Source organism: Salvia splendens, chromosome 20 (genome assembly GCF_004379255.2).
Source record: "Salvia splendens isolate huo1 chromosome 20, SspV2, whole genome shotgun sequence".
NCBI lineage: Eukaryota > Viridiplantae > Streptophyta > Magnoliopsida > Lamiales > Lamiaceae > Salvia > Salvia splendens.
This window is the reverse complement of record NC_056051.1, coordinates 23,232,826-23,257,169: the sequence shown is the minus strand read 5'-3', so window position 1 is coordinate 23,257,169 and position 24,344 is coordinate 23,232,826. Positions and strand designations below refer to the sequence as shown.

The 24,344-nt window shown below is 38.0% G+C and overlaps 1 protein-coding gene and 4 pseudogenes across 1 annotated transcript; 4 read left to right on the top strand and 1 right to left on the bottom strand.

The window, feature by feature from the left end:
* The first annotated feature begins 608 nt into the window (after positions 1-608).
* LOC121782510 (auxin response factor 9-like) lies at positions 609-4,863 on the top strand. Its single transcript, XM_042180376.1, has 14 exons — positions 609-905; positions 1,014-1,132; positions 1,293-1,388; positions 1,599-1,655; positions 1,785-1,937; positions 2,027-2,111; positions 2,314-2,404; positions 2,504-2,668; positions 2,768-2,881; positions 2,975-3,047; positions 3,133-3,286; positions 3,383-3,954; positions 4,069-4,256; positions 4,342-4,863. The coding sequence occupies exons 1-14, from the start codon at positions 857-859 to the stop codon at positions 4,475-4,477; spliced, it is 2,052 nt and encodes a 683-aa protein (XP_042036310.1). The 5' UTR covers positions 609-856; the 3' UTR covers positions 4,478-4,863.
* Positions 4,864-7,886: 3,023 nt separating this feature from the next.
* On the top strand, positions 7,887-11,463 carry LOC121781698 (annotated as a pseudogene).
* Positions 11,464-11,733: 270 nt separating this feature from the next.
* Positions 11,734-16,202, bottom strand: LOC121781177 (annotated as a pseudogene).
* Positions 16,203-17,720: 1,518 nt separating this feature from the next.
* Positions 17,721-20,993, top strand: LOC121781697 (annotated as a pseudogene).
* Positions 20,994-21,823: 830 nt separating this feature from the next.
* Positions 21,824-23,374, top strand: LOC121781832 (annotated as a pseudogene).
* Positions 23,375-24,344: the final 970 nt, after the last annotated feature.

Below are 24,344 nucleotides of genomic sequence, written 5' to 3'. Positions count from 1 at the left end.
ATTTATATATGCGCCCACTATTAATTTGAACTTATTAAAAAAATACTCCGTAAATAGTTCACTATGCTTCTACTTGATGACAAAATACTTATATGATGTTATTTATATGTCTTGGGTGCTTGAAGATAATTTAGATTAATTTTAACAGCACTAAGATTAAACAGTATTGTTCCTCTACCCATTTTAAACACAACTTGATCAATATATTTATTTTCGAGGATTAATTATATAAATCAAGATTTATTCCAATTGTAGCATACATTTGAGAATTACAATATCAACATCCTGAATAAAATGCTTATTAAATTTTTGTTTCATAATACCACATGAATATACTAATGATAATCATTAATAATAATAGTGAAACACGAGACAAAATATACTAATTAATGTTGCCATTGGAGACGACACAAGTACTAAAATGAGATATGTATTGATAAAATCTGACGTGTCACCAAATTTAGCGCCAAAATGTGTCATCATCGGAGCCGTCCGACTCTGGTTAATGGCTTAACCATGGTTAGTCACGCAACCACCCACATGCACACGCACTCTGCGTGTGCAGTGAAAAAGGAGACAATCAAACCCACATTAATTAATTTACAAGACCCAGCAGTCTAGAGAGAGAGTATATTAAGCTTCTTCTTCGGATTCCTTGAGCTCTCGTTTAAACTATTGCAGTTTGCTCAGCAAAGCGGATACTGTTTCGCTGTGATTACGTTGATTGTTTGGTTCGGCGGTTTGAAGGGTGAAGTGCTGCAGCTGGCTGCCTTGTGTATTATATTTGTATTTTTGATTGGGGGTTTCTAGGTTATTTTTAGTTGGAGAGAGGAGAGGTGCGTGTATTGGTTGAGTTATGGCGAATTGGGGCTCGGTTTCTCAGCGGCAGCAGCATGTTTCATCAGGTGAAGCCGAGTTTTTAAGATAATTTTTCGTTTCTTCTGAACTGATTTGTTTGTACTTGCTATTTTGTGAGTTTAATTTAGGAATTTTGTTGTTTTGTGAATTTTCAGGGGTTTCTGTTAAGGATTCGTTGTATGAGGAGCTATGGAGAGGTTGTGCGGGGCCTTTGGTGGATGTTCCCAAAGCTGGAGAAAGAGTTTACTATTTCCCACAAGGTCACATGGAGCAGGTCTGTTGTGCTTGAAAATGCAATTGCTTAATTTTGTTTTTTTCTTCTTGAATGTTCAGATCTTTGAGTAGGTTATTGGATTTAATTTTTGCCGTATCTCGGATTTTGGTTGGATTTTATCTGATATTTGAAAGCCATGCTTTACTTTGGGATGTGTTAGTTGGAGGCATCTACGAATCAGGAATTGAATCAGAGGATACCGATGTTTAATTTGCCTCCGAAGATCCTTTGCAAAGTTTTCAACGTTCAGCTACTGGTAATTGCCTCTCTGTAGTTTGCTTCTTTCGATGTAGATCCGTTGCTTAGGGTGTTTGTGTGTTTTTTGTATTTGTTATGCATAAGCGATAGCATAGCATGGCTTCCAATTATTATCAATTTACTTTGAATTGGCAACTAAAGGAAATGCAGTTGTTGATTCAATTATTGAGTGGTGAGTGATTCACAGCTTTTTTGTATGACTATGTAGGCTGAAAAGGATACGGATGAAGTTTATGCACAAATTACTTTGATGCCAGAATCAGATGTAAGAGCTAATTTTCGCTTTCTCCTTGAGTTTATGAAAATTGCCATCTTGTTGTGCCCAGCTCAAAAGTCAAGCAGGCATCTTTTTGGTTTGCAACTTAAACATGTAACTGGGTAAATATGTTTGTAGCAAAGCGAGCCAAGAAGTCCGGATAGTCCTATTGATGAGACTCCTAGACCGGCAGTTCATTCGTTCTGCAAAGTTTTGACTGCTTCGGATACCAGCACACACGGTGGATTTTCTGTCCTTCGTAGACATGCAAATGAGTGTCTTCCCCCATTGGTAACTATTTATCTGTTTCCTTTATCTGTATACATATGTATTCAATGCTAATTTTCTATATTTGCTGACAATGATTGTTCTCCTATCAGGAAATGAGCCTACAGATTCCGACACAAGAATTGATTGCTAAGGATCTACATGGAAATGAATGGCAATTCAAGCATATATTTAGAGGTGAGATACTGTGTTTGTTTTCTAGTAATAGTTTACTTTCGGTGTCACTGATGTTGTATTGTTTTTTTAAGACTATATAAAGAAATTTATTCACCTGGGTCTTGTAGCAGGCATGGAAATAGTAGCTCTTCGGGCATGATACTAATAGATAGTAATTTATATAGTGGGAAATTGAAAAATATATTTGGCTTTCAATGAACAGGTCAACCTAGGAGGCATTTGCTAACTACAGGTTGGAGTACATTTGTCACTTCTAAGCGCATAGTCGCTGGTGACTCTTTTGTATTTCTAAGGTACTTATAGATGTTATATACGTAAACAACATTTCATTATGAGGATTTCTGTTTTCTGAGTTGAGTTCATGCATATACGGTATACCTTTGTTGCTCTAGGGGAGAGAATGGGGATTTGCGGGTTGGGGTCAGGCGCCATGCTCGTCAACAGATTTCTATACCCTCTTCAGTGATATCAAGTCAGAGCATGCACCTGGGAGTGCTTGCAACAGCATCTCATGCTGTCATGACTCAGACCATCTTTGTTGTTTATTACAAGCCAAGGTCTGAAACAATCTCCCTTTAATTGCAACCTTGCATTTTATAATCTGTACTTATCTTAACTGTTTTTTTTTTTGTTTTTTTTGCTTCTACTCATTTTAGGACTAGTCAGTTCATAGTTGGCCTGAACAAATATCTAGAATCCATTAATCATGACTTTGGAGTTGGCATGAGATTCAAGATGCGTTTCGAGGGAGATGATTCTCCTGAGAGAAGGTTGGTCAAACACTTGTAGACATTGACTGCATAGTTGGTACAGTGGTACATTATTTGAGTTGCTAAAAGTTCTTATTCTATTTTTCCTGTCAGGTTCTCAGGTACGATTGTTGGGGTTGAAGATATGTCGCCTAACTGGAATGATTCGAAATGGAGAACATTGAAGGTCAGTACGCATTCTGTTATTCCAGAATCTGTTGTTTATTGCTGAAGACTTAAAACTGTACATGTCTTTTTTTTTTATTTCTCAGGTTCAATGGGATGAACCGGCATCCATCCCAAGGCCAGAAAGGGTTTCTCCGTGGGAGATAGATCCATTTGTTGCATCAATTCCACCAACTCTAGTTCAGCCACCTACCATAAAGAATAAACGGTTTCGACCACATATTGAAATTGCTGTTCCTGGTTGGTTTGCTTTCCACTAAATTTTGATATTCTGTTTGCTTCTATATCTGTACACTATTGTCTTACTTTATTTTATTTGTTACGGTAATGCTGTAGAAACTATAACTTCAATTGCATCACCTACATGGAACCTTGGTCATGATGCCCATCAAATAAATCACAGTTTTGAAGGACAAAGAAGCAGCTATATTAATAACTCACATACTAAACAAACAGATGCTAGCACCACACCTATGAAACACAGCAATGATGGTGTACCAACCACTCGTACGGATGGAGGGTGGCATCCTCCCCTTCATGTGCATGCTGAAGAAACTGAAGAGAGTAAAAGTGCTTGGTCAGTTATTTCAAACCATTCAGCTCCAAACTCAAGAAGTCAGTTTAATACCCTTGGTACTGCATGTACTGATGTAAGGATGCCAGATGCTCAGCCATCTTGCAGGTTGTTTGGGTTCAATTTGAAAAGTCCATCAATAGCTCCTTCAAGATTAGCTGATATACCAAACGATAGTGGTGAAGTACACATCCCAAGTGCTCTATCCTCAGCTGATTCAGAACAGAAATCTAGTGTTTCAAAGGAGTTTAAAGACTTGAGGCAAGATCAGTTGCAAGTACCAACAAAGGAGATCCAGAGCAGACAGAGCAACTCCTCCAGAAGCCGCACCAAGGTATACGGAAGATTATTGTAACTGGATATTAATCTTCTTTCTTAGGATTGATATGTTACTTGCCTGAAAGATTAATTTCATTCTCCATTCGTGACATAAAAATCCTTCGAGTAGGTACAAATGCAAGGGGTGGCTGTTGGTCGAGCAGTGGATTTGACAACTTTGAAGGGATATGATAATCTTATTACTGAGTTGGAAGAAATGTTTGAGATTAAGGGGGAGCTGCAGTCACGAAATAAATGGGAAATTGTGTTTACGGATGATGAAGGGGACATGATGCTTGTGGGTGATGATCCATGGCCGTAAGTTTTCATGCCCCTTGTTATATACAACTTGTTTCGTAACCTCTTTAGTTTGTATGTTTGATATATCAAAATCTTTCTGCAGAGAATTCTGCAACATGGTTAGGAGAATTTTCATCTGTTCTAGCCAGGATGTCAAGAAAATGAAAGGAAACAAGCTCCCTGTATCCGCAACAGAAACTGAAGCAGCTGGTTTCGTCTTTGAAAATATTGGAGATTAAGATCAACTTCCCTACCACTCCTTTTGATTTGGCTGCTTTTGAAATTCTTCTATCGTAGAATCTCGATGTGGACAGCTCAGGTAACGGAGTACTTGTTTGGTTGCTGGAACGGGTTTGTTTGTTGTTTGCAGCGACCGGGGGATGGCAGAATCCACAGCTAAAATTGACGTAGCGAATCTTTCGACTTATTTGAGGTATGACGAGACTGAGTGACAACTAATCAATGGAGTAGAAGTAAAATCTGTGAATAGTAGAGTGTGTTTGTGGTGAATTTGGATGAGGACACAAAGCCATTCTCAACCTAATCTGTAAATACTAGTAGTAGTAGTATTTGTGATTGGCATCTGCAAAATTTGAAGCTTCTTTTTTCTCTGTTAAGCGTCAAACTCGGACTAATTAATGCTTCTATATTCAGTGTGTTGTCAAAACTCGAAACTTTTCTAAATCGATAAAATCCTCTCCATAGCGATTATGTAAAGAAGTTGGCCATCCCCTCATGACATTACATCTATATATATTAAAACTCTATTTTGTAAAATGATTTTTTGAATGAAGCTTGTACCAAGTGGGGTTTGCTATTTTTGGAAAATGTCAAATAAGTACTCTATCCATAGCTTTCGATGATATTAATTGCAAGAATAGTCTCACTCTACTGGGATGGAAAGTGGCAAGTGATGAGAGGACCACAACTACATAAAATACTACTATTTTCTTCAAGATTTTGATTACTTTTTCTATTTTACTAAAATTATGATTTGGAATCGGATTATTATCAAGACAGTTTATGCTGGACAACAAACTATTTCAGATACATAAATCTTTATTTTTGTGAAAAATGAGAAAAGAGAAATCTAAAGGAGAAGTGTCTGTAAGTACTTGAAACTGTAATTTTGTTTAGCATAGTATTGGCACTGAGGGAAGTTATTGAACTTTGGAATGTAATGTCAATTTGTCTAATTGATGATCTCGAAATTGAACCACCAAATTTGAGGTCCCTACAATCTAAAGACACAATATGTTTTGCCTTCATCATCAAACAAATTGACATAGGGTTTAGAATATTTCAACACCCACCACAGAATTAATGCTGAAATTTCAAACTTGAGTATCGTATGACAAACCTTTGACACAAAAATTCTATGTAGTGTTGTCACTAATAGACAGAGTTAATGGCCTGGTTGTAATCTAGAATACTCATAACAAATGATACACATAAAAAAACAGACAAGAAAGTGATGTCAATGTATAAGTGAAATTATGTCTTAGAGTAATGAATGACACATTTTAAGAACACTTGTTGAGTAACCTTTTATTACCAAGTACTATTAAGTAAATCTTGCGGATGAATCCACCACTATAGGATGCAAGAATAATTTCGATAGTTTAATCAGAAAAGAAAATAAGTATACTAATCTCAACTGAAATTTGCATAATTAACTAATAATTCATCCATCACATATCCAATTTACTTTTCACTCTTCCCCTTGACTAGTTCAATTTGTATGAATCAACCATATTGAGAAGGTAGTTTTTTATAACACAAATAATGTGGAATATGCTGAGTGTACAATAATTGAGGTTTCCTTGCAGCCAATCATATAAGTTCAGATACGACGTCGTAACGTTGCACACTTTCCGAGGTATTTATGGTAGTATTAATAAATCGTTTTCTACTCAACTCTCAAGACTCGAGATAAGTTGGAATTCCATCATTGGAGATTCATGAATGATTCCAAACTCATATTTAAATATTTTTGCAATACAGTGTTAATATTCTTTTGCAAACTTATTCTGATCATGAATGAGGTCTCATATTTTTATTTAATTTGCAGTTATGGTAAAAGTTGAATGAGTCAAGAGTTAATTGCATGGTTGTCTATGTTTGTCTCTAATAATCGTAGTTGTATCCTAAAGATTCGTATCCTTTTGGTTTGAACTAATAAATCAATGGAGAAACTTTTTTTCTAAGTTAGTCTAATTTAGGATACTATTATTAGTTTATTATTATCAATTATGTATACCGAATTACCGATGTACGCAGAGCCGTGACAGAAGTTGATATCAAAGCATGATTAAGAAAGTCCAGATTAGCTTAATTTAAACAATAATATAATAGGAAGGTAAATTTTATACGTTTTGAACACAAAGGGATATGAAAAGGACCATGATTGTTAATAATAGGAACCGTAAACAAATTTAGCAAATTTAATAACTTTACAACTGCTCCATAAAATGCTTATTTCAATTGTTTGTTTATTTCTAAATGTGCAAGGTTGAAAACCACATATTCGTCGCTACGTAATTAAAGAAAATTGCATTTTAAAATTGTAATACTAACCATTCTTGAGCTACACTGACAGAAAAGAAAAAGAAATACTCCAATAATTGAGTTAAAATTAATGGAGCAAATGACAATAATGTCAAATCATAGTCGCGCCAAACGCGATTGATCATCCGTATTCGTTAGCGATTTTACACTGTTTTTCTATCACTCATCCGTCAATAATGTTCACACAAATTATTCTATTTGTAGTAAAATGTTATTTCATCTTCCGTTAGGGTTTAAACGTCTTAATTTAATTCGACGTGATTTTAAGAAATACTAGACGAAGGAAGTGGATAGAAAATGTTAGTGAAATGTAATATATTTGTCGAGTAAAAGTGATACCAGAGCAATTTTTTCGTACTGTGCGTACATGTTGGCTGCACATGTTTTAGTTAAAAGTGCGTACTCCTTCCGTCCATGAAAAATAGATCAATATATAGATGCGACGTGCGCATTACGATTTTGGCAAAAAATTAGTTAAATAAGCTAGAAAAGGAGAAAAAGTGAGTAAAATATTAGAGAAAAGACTAAAGTTAAATTTTGATCCCTTACATTTGGCCTAAAATTCTTTTTGGTCTCTTACATTAAGTTTGTGACCTTTTAGTTTATAACATATTATTTTGATATCTTTTGGTTTCAAACATATTCTTTTGGTCTAACATAACTATTTTTTGTTAAAATTAACCATCAAAATGTTTGATTAATTTAATAAATTAATTATAATCTATGACTAAAGTCCAATTTTGGTCTCGTACATTTTTCATAAAATTCTTTTCGGGTCCCATACATTAAGTTTGTGACTTTATTTGAGACCAAAATGTACCAAAATAATATATTAGGAACCAAAAGGTTACAAACTTAATGTAAGGGACAAAAAAAATTAGACTAAATGTAAGAGATCAAAATTGGACTATAGCCTAGAAAAAAACTTTTCATTTTTAAAAATAAAACTATATTTCATTATTAGCACTCAAAATAAAATTAAAAATTGAACTATTTTTATGGACGGGATGGAATAAGATATACTCCTATAAATGAAGACATGTCAATCCTCCAAAAACAATAAATTGGGAGGCGACAAAAATGAAGAGCGCCACCGCAAGCACCCTTCCGCAGCCGCCACTCCACTCTCTCCACCCGCTGCCGCGCCGCGCCACTTCAACCGCCTATTCGCAGCGGCCTACACCGCCTCCCTATCCTCCCTCCTCTACCACCACTTCCTCAAACTCCTCAACTCCGCCTCCTCAATCTCCCTCCTCATCTCCCTTTCCCTCCTATTCTCCGACCTCATTCTAGCCTTCATGTGGTCCACATCGCAGGCCTTCCGCATGAACCCGGTCCACCGACACGAACACCCCGAGCACCTCGAAAAGGCGCTGGACCGGAGGGATTTTCCGGGGCTGGACATATTCATATGCACGGCGGATCCCTTCAAAGAGCCTCCAATCGACGTCGTCAACACGGCGCTGTCGGTGATGGCGTACGACTACCCGGCCGAGAAGGTGTCGGTGTACGTGTCGGACGATGGGGGGCTCGGAGCTGACCATGTTTGCCTTCATGGAGGCAGCGAGGTTTGGGAGGCTTTGGCTGCCGTTTTGTAGAGAGAATAAAGTAGCAGAGAGATGTCCACATGCGTATTTTAGCTCCACTTATGATCTAACCGCCAAGACCCTCGAAATCAAGGTGAGATGGTTAATCATTTGGTCGACGACATTAATCAAACTTTTTCTAAAATAAAAATTATTTAAGTGGAAACCTAGATTATAAATAATATTTGAAAAACGCTAAAAGTTGGGGATATAATGTTAACTAACTTAAACGCTCTGCTCATGCATGTAAGTGATCGTAGTTTTGTGTTCGCGATTGGTTAATAGTTAATACTAAATTTATATTTATATCTCGTAATTAAAGCAGTGTTAGTGGCCAGTATCAAATTGATTTTAGCAACCACTCAAGTCACTGGATTCTCTATACTAGTAGTATATGTTAGAGTTCGTTTCATATTTTGCCATGTTTAGATTTGTTGGGAGTACTATCTTACTAATGGCTTACGTAACCATGTTAGTTTATACAGAAAAGAAAATTTTAAAGAGAGCCCAAATTAAATGCTTGTGATATGCTATACCCTTCCGTCAATAATAATATCTCATTTTGTTATTTTGTGACATTCCCGATTTAAAGTGTAATTTACTTTTTTTTAATTTGTGATTAGTGGATCACAAATCACTACACTCATATTTTATTATAAGCTTTACTAATTTGTAAGAGTAGAATTAACATTTAACTAACTTTTTTCTATCAACTTTTCATTCGCATTCCTTAGACTTTTTACTTGTTTGCCCGAAACAGACCAAAATAAGGCCTTGTCGATTTTCAGTCAGATCTTGAAAAATCGTCACCATTTGATTTTTAATCGCCGCATTCACTTTGACAAGAGATAACTATTTATTGTTTGCATGTTTTTCAAACACATGTATTCATCTTAAAAGTTAAAATACAAAGTGTAGTAGTAACAAAGAACTTGATTGATACGGTATAATCCAAATGACTTTTCCCTAGTTTTTGCATTATGTATCCGTTAAAAATCCGTTGGTAATCATCGACATATATGAATCCGTCAGAAAATGGCATGTTTTTTTTCCTTCGTAGTGATGCACTTGATAGCTCATCGAATAAATTTCATGTTGGAGTATAATTGTGAATGAATAACACTTGGGAGTATGAAATGGTGATAGATGATGTATGAGAGCATGAAGATGAAGGTGGAAAGTGTGGTTGCAAAAGGTAAAGTGAGTGATGAATACATTTCAAGTGAAGTAGAGAGTCAAATTTTGAAGCAATATAGGACCAAAGATTTAGTAGACAAAATCATCCCCCTATCATTCAAGTGCTATTAAACTCTAAGAAAGATGTGGACTCTTGTGGTGAGCCTATGCCAAATCTTGTATACATCTCTAGAGAGAAGAGCAAGGGAAGCCCACACCACTTCAAGGCCGGTGCCCTCAATGCGCTCGTCAGTATTCCATTCCGTTCCTTTTTCATTTTCATGTTACATCTCGCATTTCTCTGACCGTTAATTTGTTTCATGTTGAAGCTTCGAGTCTCGGCCACCATGACCAACTCACCAATCATCCTAACACTGGATTGTGACATGTACTCAAATGATCCCACAACGGCCCAAAGAGCATTGTGCTACTTCTTGGACCGGTCCAAGCCCACAGGGCCCAATCCCATTGGGCCAAACTATGCATACCTCCAATTCCCACAACGTACCATGGGCTCAACAAGGCCGATATATATGCTTCCGAGCACAAGCGTCTCTTTCTAGTAAACTCAATGGGCCTTGATGGTCTAAAGGGGCCCAATTATGTCGGAACGGGATGTTTTTTCAACCGACGGGCCTTCTTTGGAGGCCCCTGCTCATACGTACCTCCTGAGGCTCTAGAGCTCAGCCCGGATTATATTGTGGAGAAGCCCATTAATGGCAAAGAAATTCTTGGGAAGGCCCATCAAGTTGCAGGGTGCTATTATGAAAACCAAACAAGTTGGGGTTCCAAGGTACTATGCACAACCTTTTCTTTACTATAGGTTGAATTGGGGGAACCAAACTTTAAGGTCACTGCAACTATAACGTACAAATGCTTGAATGCAGATTGGTTTCCGATATGGATCGTTAGTAGAGGATTACTACACGGGATATCGGCTTCAATGCGAAGGTTGGAAGTCAGCATTTTGTAATCCAAGTAGGGCTACATTTTTGGGCGATATTCCTATCACTATAAATGATGCTCTAAACCAGGTGAAGAGATGGTCGGTTGGGCTTTTAGAGGTTGCATTTTCCAAGTATAGCCCACTAACATATGGTTCAAGGAATATGGGTATCTTAATGGGCCTCGGTTATGCACACTATTCTCTTTGGCCCATTTGGTCCATCCCAATCACTATTTATGCTTTAGTACCTTCACTGGCCCTCCTTCAAGGGCTTCCCATTTTCCCCAAGGTACAGTTAAGCATCACACTTCAACTAATTGCATTACATGATCTCATACATTTGATGTTTATATGTGTGTTTAGGTTTCAGAGCCTTGGTTCTTGCTATATGCATTTCTTTTCCTCGGATCGTACGGCCAAGATTGCTTCGATTTCATATCAACACGTGGCACATTCCGGAGATGGTGGAGCGACCAGAGGATGTGGCTGATGAGGGCACCTTCGGCTTTCTATTTCGGAATGGGTGGAATACATAAGCAAGTGTTTAGGTATGGAGACTCATGGGTTCAATGTGACTAGCAAAGTGATGGAGGATGAGCAGAGCCAGAGATATGATAATGGGATCTTTGAGTTTGGTGTTGCATCACCCATGTTTATCCCTTTAGCCTCACTTGCCACCTTGAATCTTGTTGCTTTTCTTGCCGGATTCTTGCGCGTTTTCAATGATGGAGAGTTCGATGCTTTCTTCGTCCAGATGTTCGTTGCTGGTTTTGGAGTGTTGAATAGCTTCCCTATTTATGGTGCTATGTTTTTTAGGAGGGACAGTGGGAGGATGCCTATCAACACCACCTTAACCTCCACTCTCATAGTAGGAGCTCTCTTGTTCTGTTCAACCAATTCATGTTTGATACTACATACATATGCAAATGATAGTATTGTTATAAGCTAAAGGTGAGAATGTTTACAATAATGTAAGAAAAGAATATGAAAAGAATGATCCATATCAACACTAGGAAGATTATTCTCTCCAAATTACTTTTTCCCATCCAACCATTGTGAGGAACATACAAATTAATAAGAATACCACCCCCTTTTGACAGAATTGGGGGGTACAGCATGCATATATAAGAGAGCTCTGCTCTATGCACCACCTGTCTTCCCTGGCCATAAAACACTGGTCACAGCGAGAACTTCGGATGGCGTCGAAACTAAGACGGTCAGCATTGGCGAATATTAGCTACATACTACGTAAATATCAGCTTCCCTGTCATGGAAAGTTAGATCAAGCTAACACGGGCCAGATATTACTGAGCATCGTTGTTGCTAGCCCGTTGCTCGTCCCTACTGCACCTAGGATCATCCTCGCCACTAACTTCGCCAAGTCTCTCCTGTTAACCAATATTATCACTCCCATCAGAAAATAAAATCTTCGGAAAAGCACAAACATGCAGAATAAAATACTTGTCATGCTATGGAAAGATTACCGATATAGCTCATAGCATTTCGCCAATTCGAAACTTCAGAAGTGCCGAAAACAGTTATACAATGAGTGTTTGAACAAACATCCTATGAACAATTGATTAAAAACTGGAAATACCTTTAAAGATGCATTCTGAGCAACAAGTTGCTCATACTCTACTCGCTCTCCATACGTGCCATTTTAGCCCTAAGAGCTGCATTTTCCTCTTTTAATTTTTCAGCACGCTGGGCCAGTTCATCGCATTCCGCCTATTCAATGGGAAGAAACCAAAAACATCTTTAAAAATTTGAATTATTATTCTAACACAAAAAAAGGAGGGAGCGGAGAGTGACCTGCTTGCGCAATCTGGATCTACGAGCAGATTCCCTGTTTGACTGCTTTCTCTTCTCTGTCTTTTAAGCTCCCTTTCATCCTGGACTCTCAGTAGGCATATACAAAGTCAAAGTCTCGGGAAAATTAATAATAAACAAATAAAAATGATCACACTGAAGCAAAACCTCAATTTTCCCAAGAAAAATAAGTAGCAAGTTTAGAAGATTAATAAAGATTAAATTTAAATCTATAAAACATATAGCAATTAGATGGTGTCACGGTATACAATGTATCAATCACAGTGTGAAACAACTAGTATGAAACTGCAGTTTTACAAATCACAAGTTGCAATTATGCAAGACCAAACCGTATGCCTGAGCAATTCACTTGATGACACTGAAAATATATGATCAATTCAATTTGTCAGTTGTAATTCAATTAACGTTGTCTGAATTTGTTATAATCTATCTACATGTGTCAAGCCAACATCCTATATTCACCCATGCTTTCACTGGTTTTGAGATGAAAATATTATGAGTAGCCTGAAAAAAGTATCTGCAATTTGTTAGGTCAATTTTATGTTAAACCTACAATCTAATTAACTGCAATGATATACAAAAGTTCATTTCACAAACGTTTTGCTCATTCTCATTCAGGAAACTGAAAGAATCCATCTAAGTGTAGACTTAACTTTAAACTTATCTTAGTTTCTATGAGAACGAACAAGTGTAATTCCTTTTCAGCAAGAAGAAATACAATGTTTAACAAAAATACAAAGAAAGGGAAACCTGAATCCATAGTTGTGACTGCACGTTATCTCTTGAGGTTGTGGCGGGGAATTCCTCCAGCTACTGGAGCAGCTGGGACCTTTCCTCGCATTCCAGGCATAGCACATGATTGTGCACCACCCCAGTAATCCATTCCAATATTTAAGTTGGTAGTGGGACCTGGAACACCACTAACAGCACCCACTGCCGGTGCTGGAATCGACACCATAGCCATAGCTTGATTTGGCATTGCATGAGATGCACCATTTTGAGAATTATTAGATGCACCCCTACTTTGAGGTGGTTCAGCTGTAGCAAGATAACAGAAGGGTCAAAGAAAAAGCTTAAGTAAAATTGAGTTTGCATAGAAAGAGTAGAACTCCTTAAAAACACACCAGAATCTGGCCTGCCACTAGACTTTTCTTGAGATTCCTGCAATAGGTATCCAAAAATTAGTTAAGTACCAGGATGAAAAATAACAGTGATCTGATAACCGGAAAGCTTTTTAAAAAAGCCATGCAAATATGATAATTGAACAGAGATATCAATTTCAAGAAGCCGTGTGTTTTAGAGCTTAAAATATCTTAAGGACACATGACAGGCAAAGGCAGACAAAGTTCAAAACTTCAAATGAAAATTAGTTTTTTTCTGATCAATCTATTTTTTGGTATCTTTCCCTAAAACAAATAGCGCACATTCCCGACATTTCATGAAATTAGTGACAACTGTTGCTACGAAACTTACATTTTGAGAATTTTTCGTCACTTCCTTCACTAGAACCTTCACTTGCAGTTCCAGCACTGCACATTTTATCAGCAAAGTTCATTGAGATGACAAAGACACATCATAAAGACAATAGATAATCATATGTCCTAAAACATGGGAGATCAGACATAATATGAAAAATGAGAAAGACAACCAACTAAAAGAACCTTAAGGCCACCAAATAAGTAAAAACAACAGAAAAAAAACGAATAAAAATGTCTGCCATATAAAAGAAATTTTTGTGATAACTAAAGTAACAGAAAGGCCGATAGATTGTAGTTTTCCAGAACATAATTTAACTAATTGAGCACTGGTGCATCATCACATAATTGTTCCTCATATTATCCATACCTTTTAGGGTGCGCACCATTTCTGTGGCACCTGATGTTTTTCCAGGTTTCGTCGTTCTTCCCTGTGATCAATATTTAAACTGCCCCAACTTCCCTTGATCTTTTGATGGGCAGTTTTTCCCCTTTCCCTCAGATGACTTTCCATCTACCCTCCATGTTTCCTGGAACATTGCACTAGATACATTTGGAAAACATTTCTAATCAGTTTATTGAATAACTTTCTGACTTGACAACTTAGAAGAACGAACTAAATAACGAGAGAGAGAGAGAGAGAGAGAGAGAGAGAGAGAGAGAGAGGAAGAAACAAGATGACTCACTGAGGCTTCAGCAATACCATTAGGAGAAGGTATAGCAAAAGGACTAAAAGGATAAGATCCCTAAAATGTTCAAACACAAATAAGAGGATTATGAGTATCTCTAGACAGCATGGTTGTTAAATATGACTGAACAGAAAAAGAAAAGATGTTGTACCGGAGCCATAGTCGGATGGGCATATATGCCCCCATGGGGATACATGGCGACGTATGGATGTGGTGGAGTGCCATACGGTGGAATGAATTGCTGCAAAGACCAGAGTAAGCATGCAACTAAGAAACAAACTATGTTTACAAAGGGCCAAGTAGTGAACAGCAATAAAATCTAGGCAAAGTCAATTCTATCCAACAAGATAAGGGAACTTAACACCAATAAGTCTTGGCAATGAAAGATTATCAAATTTTCTGTTTTGCAAAAGTTTCATACCTGAACTCCCCACATGTAGGGGTGCGCCTGCGGACTCGATGCTAAGAACCCATGTGGAGGTATAGGAGAATATGTCTGCAGAAAAAAAACAATCGTAAACATGTTACTATGTTGATATCAACAAAGGAAGACCAGGTGCGTATATCTTAGAACATGTTAACCTGAAACCCAGACCAATCGGCAGGAACTGCACCAGATGCAGAGGAAGTCTGTTCCTGAAAATTCCAAAAGAACATATAAAAAAATTCATTCTAATGAACAAAATTGTTTATATCAATACAAAGGTTCACGTCCAACCTGAGAAGAAGGGGTTTTTGGCTCCTTTAGTTCTTTCCCTTCTTTGGGAGTTTTATCCACATCACTGCCACTCATGATTCAAACTGAACCTACTTCTAGTTTTGCTCGTATTCACTTCAAATCATTCTGTCACAGAAATACCATACAGAAATTATTCACTTCTAATTTTGATGGACATGGATTCAATTGCACAAAGCCAATGACTTTTTACATGAAACTAGCAACCTCTTGAAGCACATGCAGGCCATCTTAGATTAAGATATCAGGCACTCGAATGTTTTTTTAGGCATATAGAATTCACCTGCCAATACATTTAGCCTCATACTAATACACCCTTAAACTAAATTGACATTCACTGAACCCAATTGAGCTAATAAAAAGTTTAAATTTACAATTATCCATATAAAACTACGATAAATCACACTCCAGAGATCGTCGGAAAAACGAAACAAACCAAGGATACATATATATAGCTTAAAGATAAGAGATTGAATCCAACTCAAATAACTACATAGCTTATCAAGACAATGATTCAAGGTTTCAATAATTCCAAAATAATGCTATACCACTAATAGACAAGAGCCGAAACCCGGTGAATACGACCAGTGAGTCAACTCAGCTACACCACGGCTGGAACAAGAATTCGAATAGTTTTGCAATTAAAGAGACGTGTCTCCTACAAAGAGGAAGGGGACCAGAAAACAAACAAAAATTCAGACAATTTTCCGAAATTCAGCTGCAAACAATAAAGAACCCAAATTGGGGGAATCAGGAGAGAGAAAATTAGGGCTTGGTTTGTGAGATCGTCGACATTGCTGACCTGTGCCGTTGTCCCGATGATTAGCAGAGAGAGGGAGGAGAGAGCGCCGATGTGGTGTCCACCGTGGATTTAAGGGTTGATGATTGGATCCAAGTCGTGGACTGTTTAACGGCTGAGATGAAGTCACGTACTGCCGTAAAAATGTCGCCACATTGATTGAGGTATGGAGCTCTCGGGTCCGATCCGATATGGATTAGGGGTCCGACTCGGATGGCCCGTTTACTATAACTTGTAAATGGGCCCTACCGGCCTCGTGGTCCAGCAATGGAAGAAATTAAGAAAGTTTCATTTATTACTTTTATCCCATTAATCATTCGGGGTTTTTTATTCAACTATCTTGCTTGTACTCGATTATGGCTTTTAGTGGGCCTGGGCCCGGGCCAGTCCTAGGTTTGTAAAAAGGCCCAATTGAAGCCCGTTTAACCTACTAAGCCCAGCTCAAGGCAGCTCCATTTCATTGGTGGGCCGGGCCTGACCAGCTCATACTAGGCCTGGGCTGAGTCGGCTCGGCCAGTTTGACATCTCTAATCCTATCATTCAGGGTTTTTTATTCAACTATCTTGCTTGTACTCGATTATGGCTTTCATTAATTTTTATTAAAATTAGATGAGGAATAATTAATATTATTAAAATTATCTCAAAATTGTTACTCTCGTTGACAAGATCTCAAAATCAACTTTACGAACTGAGATATCTCATTAAGACTACCGTGAATTTTTTTGAGAGACAATATATATGAGAACACAATAAATATTTTATTTCACTTACTTATATTTTTAAGAAGTAGACTTTACATTCAACTAATTTACTCTACTTATATTTTATTATAAAACTAATACTTTATCTGTCTTACTCATTTTTCTTTTTATTTATCGTATTTAAAATGACTGTCTCATTAGAAAAAATAGAAACCTCTTTTTATCTGTATATATAAAATAAAACTGCATAAAATTTCATACCATCTAAGGAATAAGTCACCTTCTTTTGTGACGAGAGAATATGTAAAAGGATAACTTATATCCGACTAACTTTTGTCATACTTTTTCTATAAAACAAGATATTTTTAGTAGGACGGGAGTATAAAGTTCACTATAAATAAGTCTAATATAAGTTGTATAATTACGATTTTGACCTTGCCAAAGCTACATAAAATACTCCTATTAAGCGGTTACCTTTGTTAAAGAAGCCCGCGGATTTTCAAACCTTTAATTTTTAATTTTTCAGGTATTTATCTTCTTATTTTTGACGTATATATCCGTGAAGAGGCAATTGTTAATTTTCTTCATTTGCTTCACCCCGTTGATTTCTATCATCAGTCGAGATGATTTTGATTTTCCAGATTTTACCGAAAACTTCTGGTGAAATACACCCCAAACACGCGCATTTAAAGACGTACATCTTCATAGGAAACCGCAAAACGGTTACGAGCATTCACAGCCATAGGCAGCTTGTAGCTCTTGTATATGCGCTCGCGTTGCTGTGGGAAGTGTATTTTCCGAATCGAAGATGATCTACGAAAATAACCCGTGTAAGTATAGTTCCATTTTCGATAGTAATGCAGCTGGTGTTGTAATTTGCAATTGATGAGTTTGTGCGTTGATTATTGCATGCCTATGTAGCTAGGGTTTTTTGTGCAATTGAGGCTTTCAGCACGTAGAGTTTATAAATTTCGCGATGGATTTTCCACTCTTGAATTGTTCTTTTAAGCTTAGGAGGAATGGAGTAGGAGGACTGAGGGATGAGGAAGCTGATCCCGAGATAGAGGAGATGTGGGACACAGTTGCGGGTGGTGATTCTGAGGTTTTCCTTGTTTTGCCAAGTCGGAATTGTTTTTTAGAATTAATTTCCTTGGGAGTTATTTGACAAATGAAGTTAATTTGCCTCTGTTAATTTAATTTCATTTTGTACTTCCACCATGTCTATGTGGTTAAAGATGAAATCAATCTCTGAACTATTTAAGTGGAAATTATGTTTCAGTTTTCTGGGAATGCTACAGTTGTTTGAAGCCCAAATTAGATGGGAATGCTACTTTGAGGAGTACTAGTGTTTTTATGCATATGAACTTAATTTATAAAGTAACTACAATCATACAATTGAACGTGGTTCCAATGGGTGTAAAAAAGCAACTGAACCCATGAGTCAATAAACAAATGGCTGTTTGATTGATCTGTTTCTACAATTGAGCAATCATGTTGATTGATTTCATGTCTCATTTGATAGGAGGATCAAGATGGCGTTAGGACCATGTATGATGATAACTTAATTGATGACAGTGGTGTCGATCCTGCTCATCGATATGGAAGTGATAATGAAAACTCTCCAAGTCATGCTCCAGGTTTGCTTATCTTCTTTTCTTTCTTGGAATTTTATTTAGTTTTGCAATCTCATCCAAATATATTGTCCTTAGGAATTTTAGAAACTAACATTCCTTTTCTCCTGCTAAGAAGGTGGTCTGTTTACTGAATATTGTCTCCAGATTGTGTACACCTTTTTATTTGTTTCTCTCCTCCATCCGTGACACTAAGAATCAAATCGGAGACTCTGTGATTAGCTTTTTCCTAGTTTTTCCCATTACAATTTAGCCAACTTCTGTTGATTTTGCAGGGAATTTCAACTTATATATTTGGTTAAAATCCTGAATGCATGTGTTTGTTTCTTCTTCTTAATTTAAATTATTGTGGAATTTGTAATAAATTATTAATTTTGTTTCATGCATGCCATTAGCAGGCTAAAGAAGGAGAAGAAGATGCAGACATAAATGAGCTCTTCAAAATTGGCAAGAAAAGAAAGAAACTGAAAAAAGTGCTGCCGAGGTTGCTCTCCTTGTTGAAAGTGTTATGGCAGAACTGGAGGTGGTTGCTGAGGAAGATGCCGAACTTAATCAGTAGGGAAAACCTGCCATAAACAAATTGAAGAAGTTATCCCTTCTCACAGATGTCCTGTCAAAGTTAGTTGGCTGGTCTTAATTTCTGTTGTGTCTATAATTTCTTTTATTATAATTGTTTGCATGGGTTATTTTGGGTAGAAAACAACTCCAGCAAGAATTTTTGGATCATGGAGTTTTGACTCTCCTGAAGAACTGGCTTGAGCCTCTACCTGATGGGAGTTTGCCAAACATCAACATCTGTCTGCAGTTCTCAGGATTCTGTTTGATGTATGCATAGGCTACTCTATATTTCTTATGCTCTGGTACTCAGCAGGCTAATATTTGTGCTTGCCCTGCAGCTTCCAATTGATTTGGATCAGTTTGGTCGAAGAGAACAATTAAAGAAAAGTGGCCTTGGAAAGGTTGGAGTTTGCAAGATCTTGTACATGTTACTTCCTGCTATAGTAATTGAAGACTAACTAGATGTCTGAGTTACACTTGGGGCAGGTCATTATGTTTTTGTCGAAATCGGATGAGGAGACTACAGGCAACCGAAAACTTGCTAAAGAATTGGTTGGCAAATGGGTACAATGGCTACTATTTGTATCTTTGCTTGATTATATTTCCTTTTGAGTTCTCATACAGTTTACTGTTCAGTTCTCTCCCCCCCCCCCTGTTTTTGTTTGGGTGGTGGGCATAACTGATTAAACAGCCACTGCTGATAGTAGAACAAAGAAGTTGATGAGTAAAGTTCATATTTTTGTCATGATTGTTTCTCTATTCAGTATTCACTTTGAGTTTTTTATTCATACAGAGCCGTCTAATTTTCAACAAGAGCACAAGGTTTGAGGAGATGAAGAACTTTGACGATGAAAGAAAGAGTTATGAGGCGGCCTCCTGTCAAAAGGTATACATTGTTTCATGAATATTCTGCTGTCAACCTATCTGAATGCTGAGCCAATGCCCTTGTTAAATTTTTATAGGGTGATGAGCAAAGGATCAGGAATGCCATCTGCAGACTGTGATTGATTTATCAAAAGAATCTCCAAAGTATGTTGATATGTTTATCTTTCAATTTTTGGACATCACTATGAAGTTTGAACCATATACCTTATGTCTCCAAATATCATAACTGTGCCTCTTAATGTTGTTTTTTAATTTGCAGGGGGTAAAATCTGGCCTGTCATCTTCTAATCAGCATGCTTCTAGACCAGAAGCAAGTCAATGGATTTTGGTTCGTCCTCAGTCCAAGGTTGATCCAGATAAAGTGAGAGCTCGGGCTAAACAAGTGGTACAAGATCAGCATCGTGCGAAGGTTTGTAATTCTTTCCCAGTTCGCGAAAGTTCCTCTCCAAAAACTTATTTTGGCTTTCTAGGCATGTCAATACTATGCACCACAGAACCCAAAATTAAATCTACCCAAATCTGGATATTTTTCATTTGGTGCCAATCTTTGTTGGTCATTTTTATCGTTTGAATCTCTATGTTTACTTTCTAACCATGATCGCATATGTATTTTTTTTCTTGAGAGTACTACAGTTCAATGTCTCTGCAGAAGTCATTGTTGAAGTTCTGCACTACTCGTAACTTGCATATCTTTGGTTATATGGCATATCTAGATGCTTATGTTATCCTCTGCCTCTAACTGATAACTTCGATCTTGCCTTCTATAGTACTATATGGTAATCACTGTTTTTGAGTCACAGAGGCTTGCAAAGTGGGAATATTTTTGTCGTAGTTGCATCAGGTTTTTACCATCGTCAAGTCAATGCATTTGTCATCCATTGATCTTGACAACAGTTAGGTTCTGATTTTCCACGGCTACTGAAGAATGTGAAGTAAACTTGTCGATCGTATCATTCTTTATGCTCCTTCTCATCCTTCATATCGGTGGATATGCAACCGATGGTCATTGCTAATGCTGGTGACTTTGATAATTCACATTGTTATCTTGATTTGTTAAATGTTTATGCACGCAGATGAACAAGAAGCTGCAGCAGCAGTTGAAAGGGCCAAAGAGAAAGCAGCTACAGGCTACAAAGCTGAGTGTTGAAGGTGGTGGTATGGTGAAATATCTGTAGCTATTTTACACTCCCCTAACTTAGATCAAGGCAGTGACGCTGCTTTGATCTCCAGCCTGACTTACTAGCTGTTAGTTTAGAATTTTCAGCGACTGGTTATTGAGAATATAATATATTCATGCCATTTTTGACCGGCTATCAGATTCTGTTGTACCTCAGATATAGTAATGACCTCGTTCTGACTAGTTTTGCACTTGGAGTCTAGAGAGACGAGCATTTTTCCAAGATCGGACCATTTATAAATTTTAATGAAATTCAAGTTACTTTCATAGTACTTTTTCAAATTACGGACATTTTTACACTTAATTTCGAAATTCTAATCCATAAATCCTAAATACTCTAAATTGGTCACTTTTTACTTTTACCATTTTTTGTAGTGGATCACACATTCTACTTATTAATTTGCATTCACATTTTATTATAAAATTAATATATAAAAATAAGACTCTCGTACCATTCCCTTTTCTACTTACTTTCTGTTTCATTTCTTAACATTCATGTTGGGTGACAAATTAAGGGGGTGTAGGGAGTAATAAACTAAATCTTAAGATGATAAAATAATGATCTTATGAATTATAATGATGCGAAAAGAGGATAAAATATGAGTGTGTGAAGTATGGTTAATTATTGCCAAGATACTAAAAAGAGATACGCCGAGTATTATGTCTAACTACCAATATTCAAATTAAATGTCTTACTTGAATTCGGAGTGTAAGCCCAAATATCGTCTGGGCCATGTAAATGGGCTTAGTATAAGGCCGAGGTTAAGAGTCCAACTTCAAATCCAAGTCTAATTTTGTCATCAGATTCAGCGGGAATTCGCCCGACACGCACTAGAGCGTATTTCTCATCAATCTCCGGCCGCCGCCGCTGACAATGGCTGAACCAATCGCCCCCAACCAGTTAGTGCTGGAGCAGCAGCAGCCTCCTCCAAAACCGCGACCCAAGCGCTTCGTGAAGAACCAAATCCCCGACTCCCTCCTCAACGACGCTGCGCTCAACGCCGCCATCTCCCTCCTCCCAGCCAACTACATTTCGAGATTCACAAAATCATCTGGCGCGCGCGCTCCTCCAACGCCACCCGCGTCGCTCTCCAGCTCCCGGAGGGCCTCCTCATGTACTCGCTCGTCATCTCCGACATCCTCGCCACCTTCGCCGCCGTCACCCACTGCTTCATCCTCGGCGACGTCACCACGGCGCCTGCTGCGTCGACGACCTCTCCGCGCGCGCCGTCGACGTCCACCTCCTCGTGCACTTCGGCCACAGCTGCCTCGTCCCCATCGATTCCACCACCGTCCCGTGCTCTACATCTTCGTCGAGATCGCAATCAACAGCGCGGAAGCTCCTCCACGAGCTGAATTTCAATTTCAGCCCTGATCAGATCAGTAATTCGTCATGGCTGGAACTATTCAATTTCCAATGCGATCCGCGTGGTGAAGCCGGAGCTGGAGAAATTAGGGTTTAGGGTTTTGATTCCCCAATCGAAGCCCCTTTCTGCGGGTGAGGTCCTCGGGTGCATGCACCAAGCGTGAAGATACAAGATTGTGCGGGAAAGGACAGTGTGATTATCTTTGTGGCAGATGGAAGGTTCCATTGGAGGCGTTTATGATTGCAAATCCGGATATTAAGGCTTTTAGATATGATCCTTATTTGGGGAAGCTGTTCTTGGAGGAGTATGATCACGTGGGGATGAAGGAGAATAGGAGAAAGGCGATAGAGAGAGCAAAGGGGGGCGAAAACATGGGGAATTGTATTGGGGACGTTAGGCAGGCAAGGGAATGCTTCTGTGTTGTTGAACAGGTTGGAAGGGAAAATGAGGGATAAAGGATTGGATTTTATGGTGGTTTTGATATCCGAATTGTCGCCTAAGAAGATTGAGCTGTTCGGGGATGTGCAGTTGAGGCTTGGGTTCAGATTGAATGTCCCAGACTGTCTATTGATTGGGAGATGCGTTTTAAGAAGCCGTTGTTGACATCCTTTGAGGCTGAGATTGCACTAGGGGATTTGCCTGGGTGGTGGGAGAGAAAATTAGAGTGTAATGACAGTTCAGAATGTGGCCAGAATGAAGGTTGTTGTGGAAATGGCAATATGCAAAAGGGTGTGGATTATCCAATGGATTATTATGCACAGGATGGAGGGGAGTGGAATTCTTCTTACTCGAAGAAGCTTGCTCGTAATCGTGGGAAAAATAATCAGTGTTGCAATGGAAATAGTGTGAGATGTTAAATGATTTGGATGAGATTAAAGATAGAACTACATGTCATTGTTATACCCCAGTTTTTGTGTAGGATTTCAGGGCTTGTATCTTTTAACATATTGAAGTCGGGATTGAGTTTTGTTCCGGCCTATATCTATTTGTTATATAATTATGTTTATGCTCACTTCATGTTGTGCTTGAAATTTTAGGATTCGGGTCATATGCTTCATGTGTTTTGCAATGAATACATGGAAGATTTTTTAAGTTTCTGGTTTCTGAATGCTAGTTTTGCTTTGAAATGTGTCTACATTTCAGAGACAATTGCAACAGACAAATTGTATGATACTAATATATGCTATGTCTATGCTTTATTTAGATTGGAATTGGGGGTGTGATTAGTGAGAGCTTCATTAATTGTCACCTTATCCAGCTGACAAAAGTATTTGGCCGTGTTTGTGTTTCTGGGTGATTACGCAGAGTGTCTTGATTTGTGAAGCTATACATAATCTCAGTTTTGGGCTTACTGTGCAACAATCTCTTTAGGCTGATCAGGTTGAGTTTAGGTGCTGTAAATATGGGAATGCTTTATATCGTTTCTGTTATCTTCATTTCCACTAAGGAGCATGATTGGACAGAAAACCAACCTGGATATGGACATTTATGTTTTTACAGTGGTTATCTTCCTAATCTGTTGTTTAATGCTAAACTTGCTTTCCCAGTTGTTTTATCAAAGCAAGCATCTTTCCTTCTCTTGATCAGGTTATCAATCAGCCACCCTATAGTCTGATTCCTGAAAACTGGGATCACATCCTTCGCACCTGCAGACAACGTCACGTGATGACGATGGTGATGGAGATCGTGAGAGATATGCATTTTGCGAAAGCTCAGTTTCTACTGTGCAGAACGGTTGCTGCGTTTCTAGGTATACTTTGCCTGCATTGTAGCAGATATATTGTGGTTGTGGTGTTGGAATTAAAAATAGATGAGATTGTTGATAGTGATAATGGGGAGAAGCACGAGTTAGTGCTCCTAATAGGAATTCAATTCAAGAATCGTTTCGCCGCTTCCAGATTAGTTGCCCAGCTATAATTGCAGGAGAGATGATTCAACAGAAATGTTCCATTTTTTGAATGAGAAAATGTGAATCAGAATCC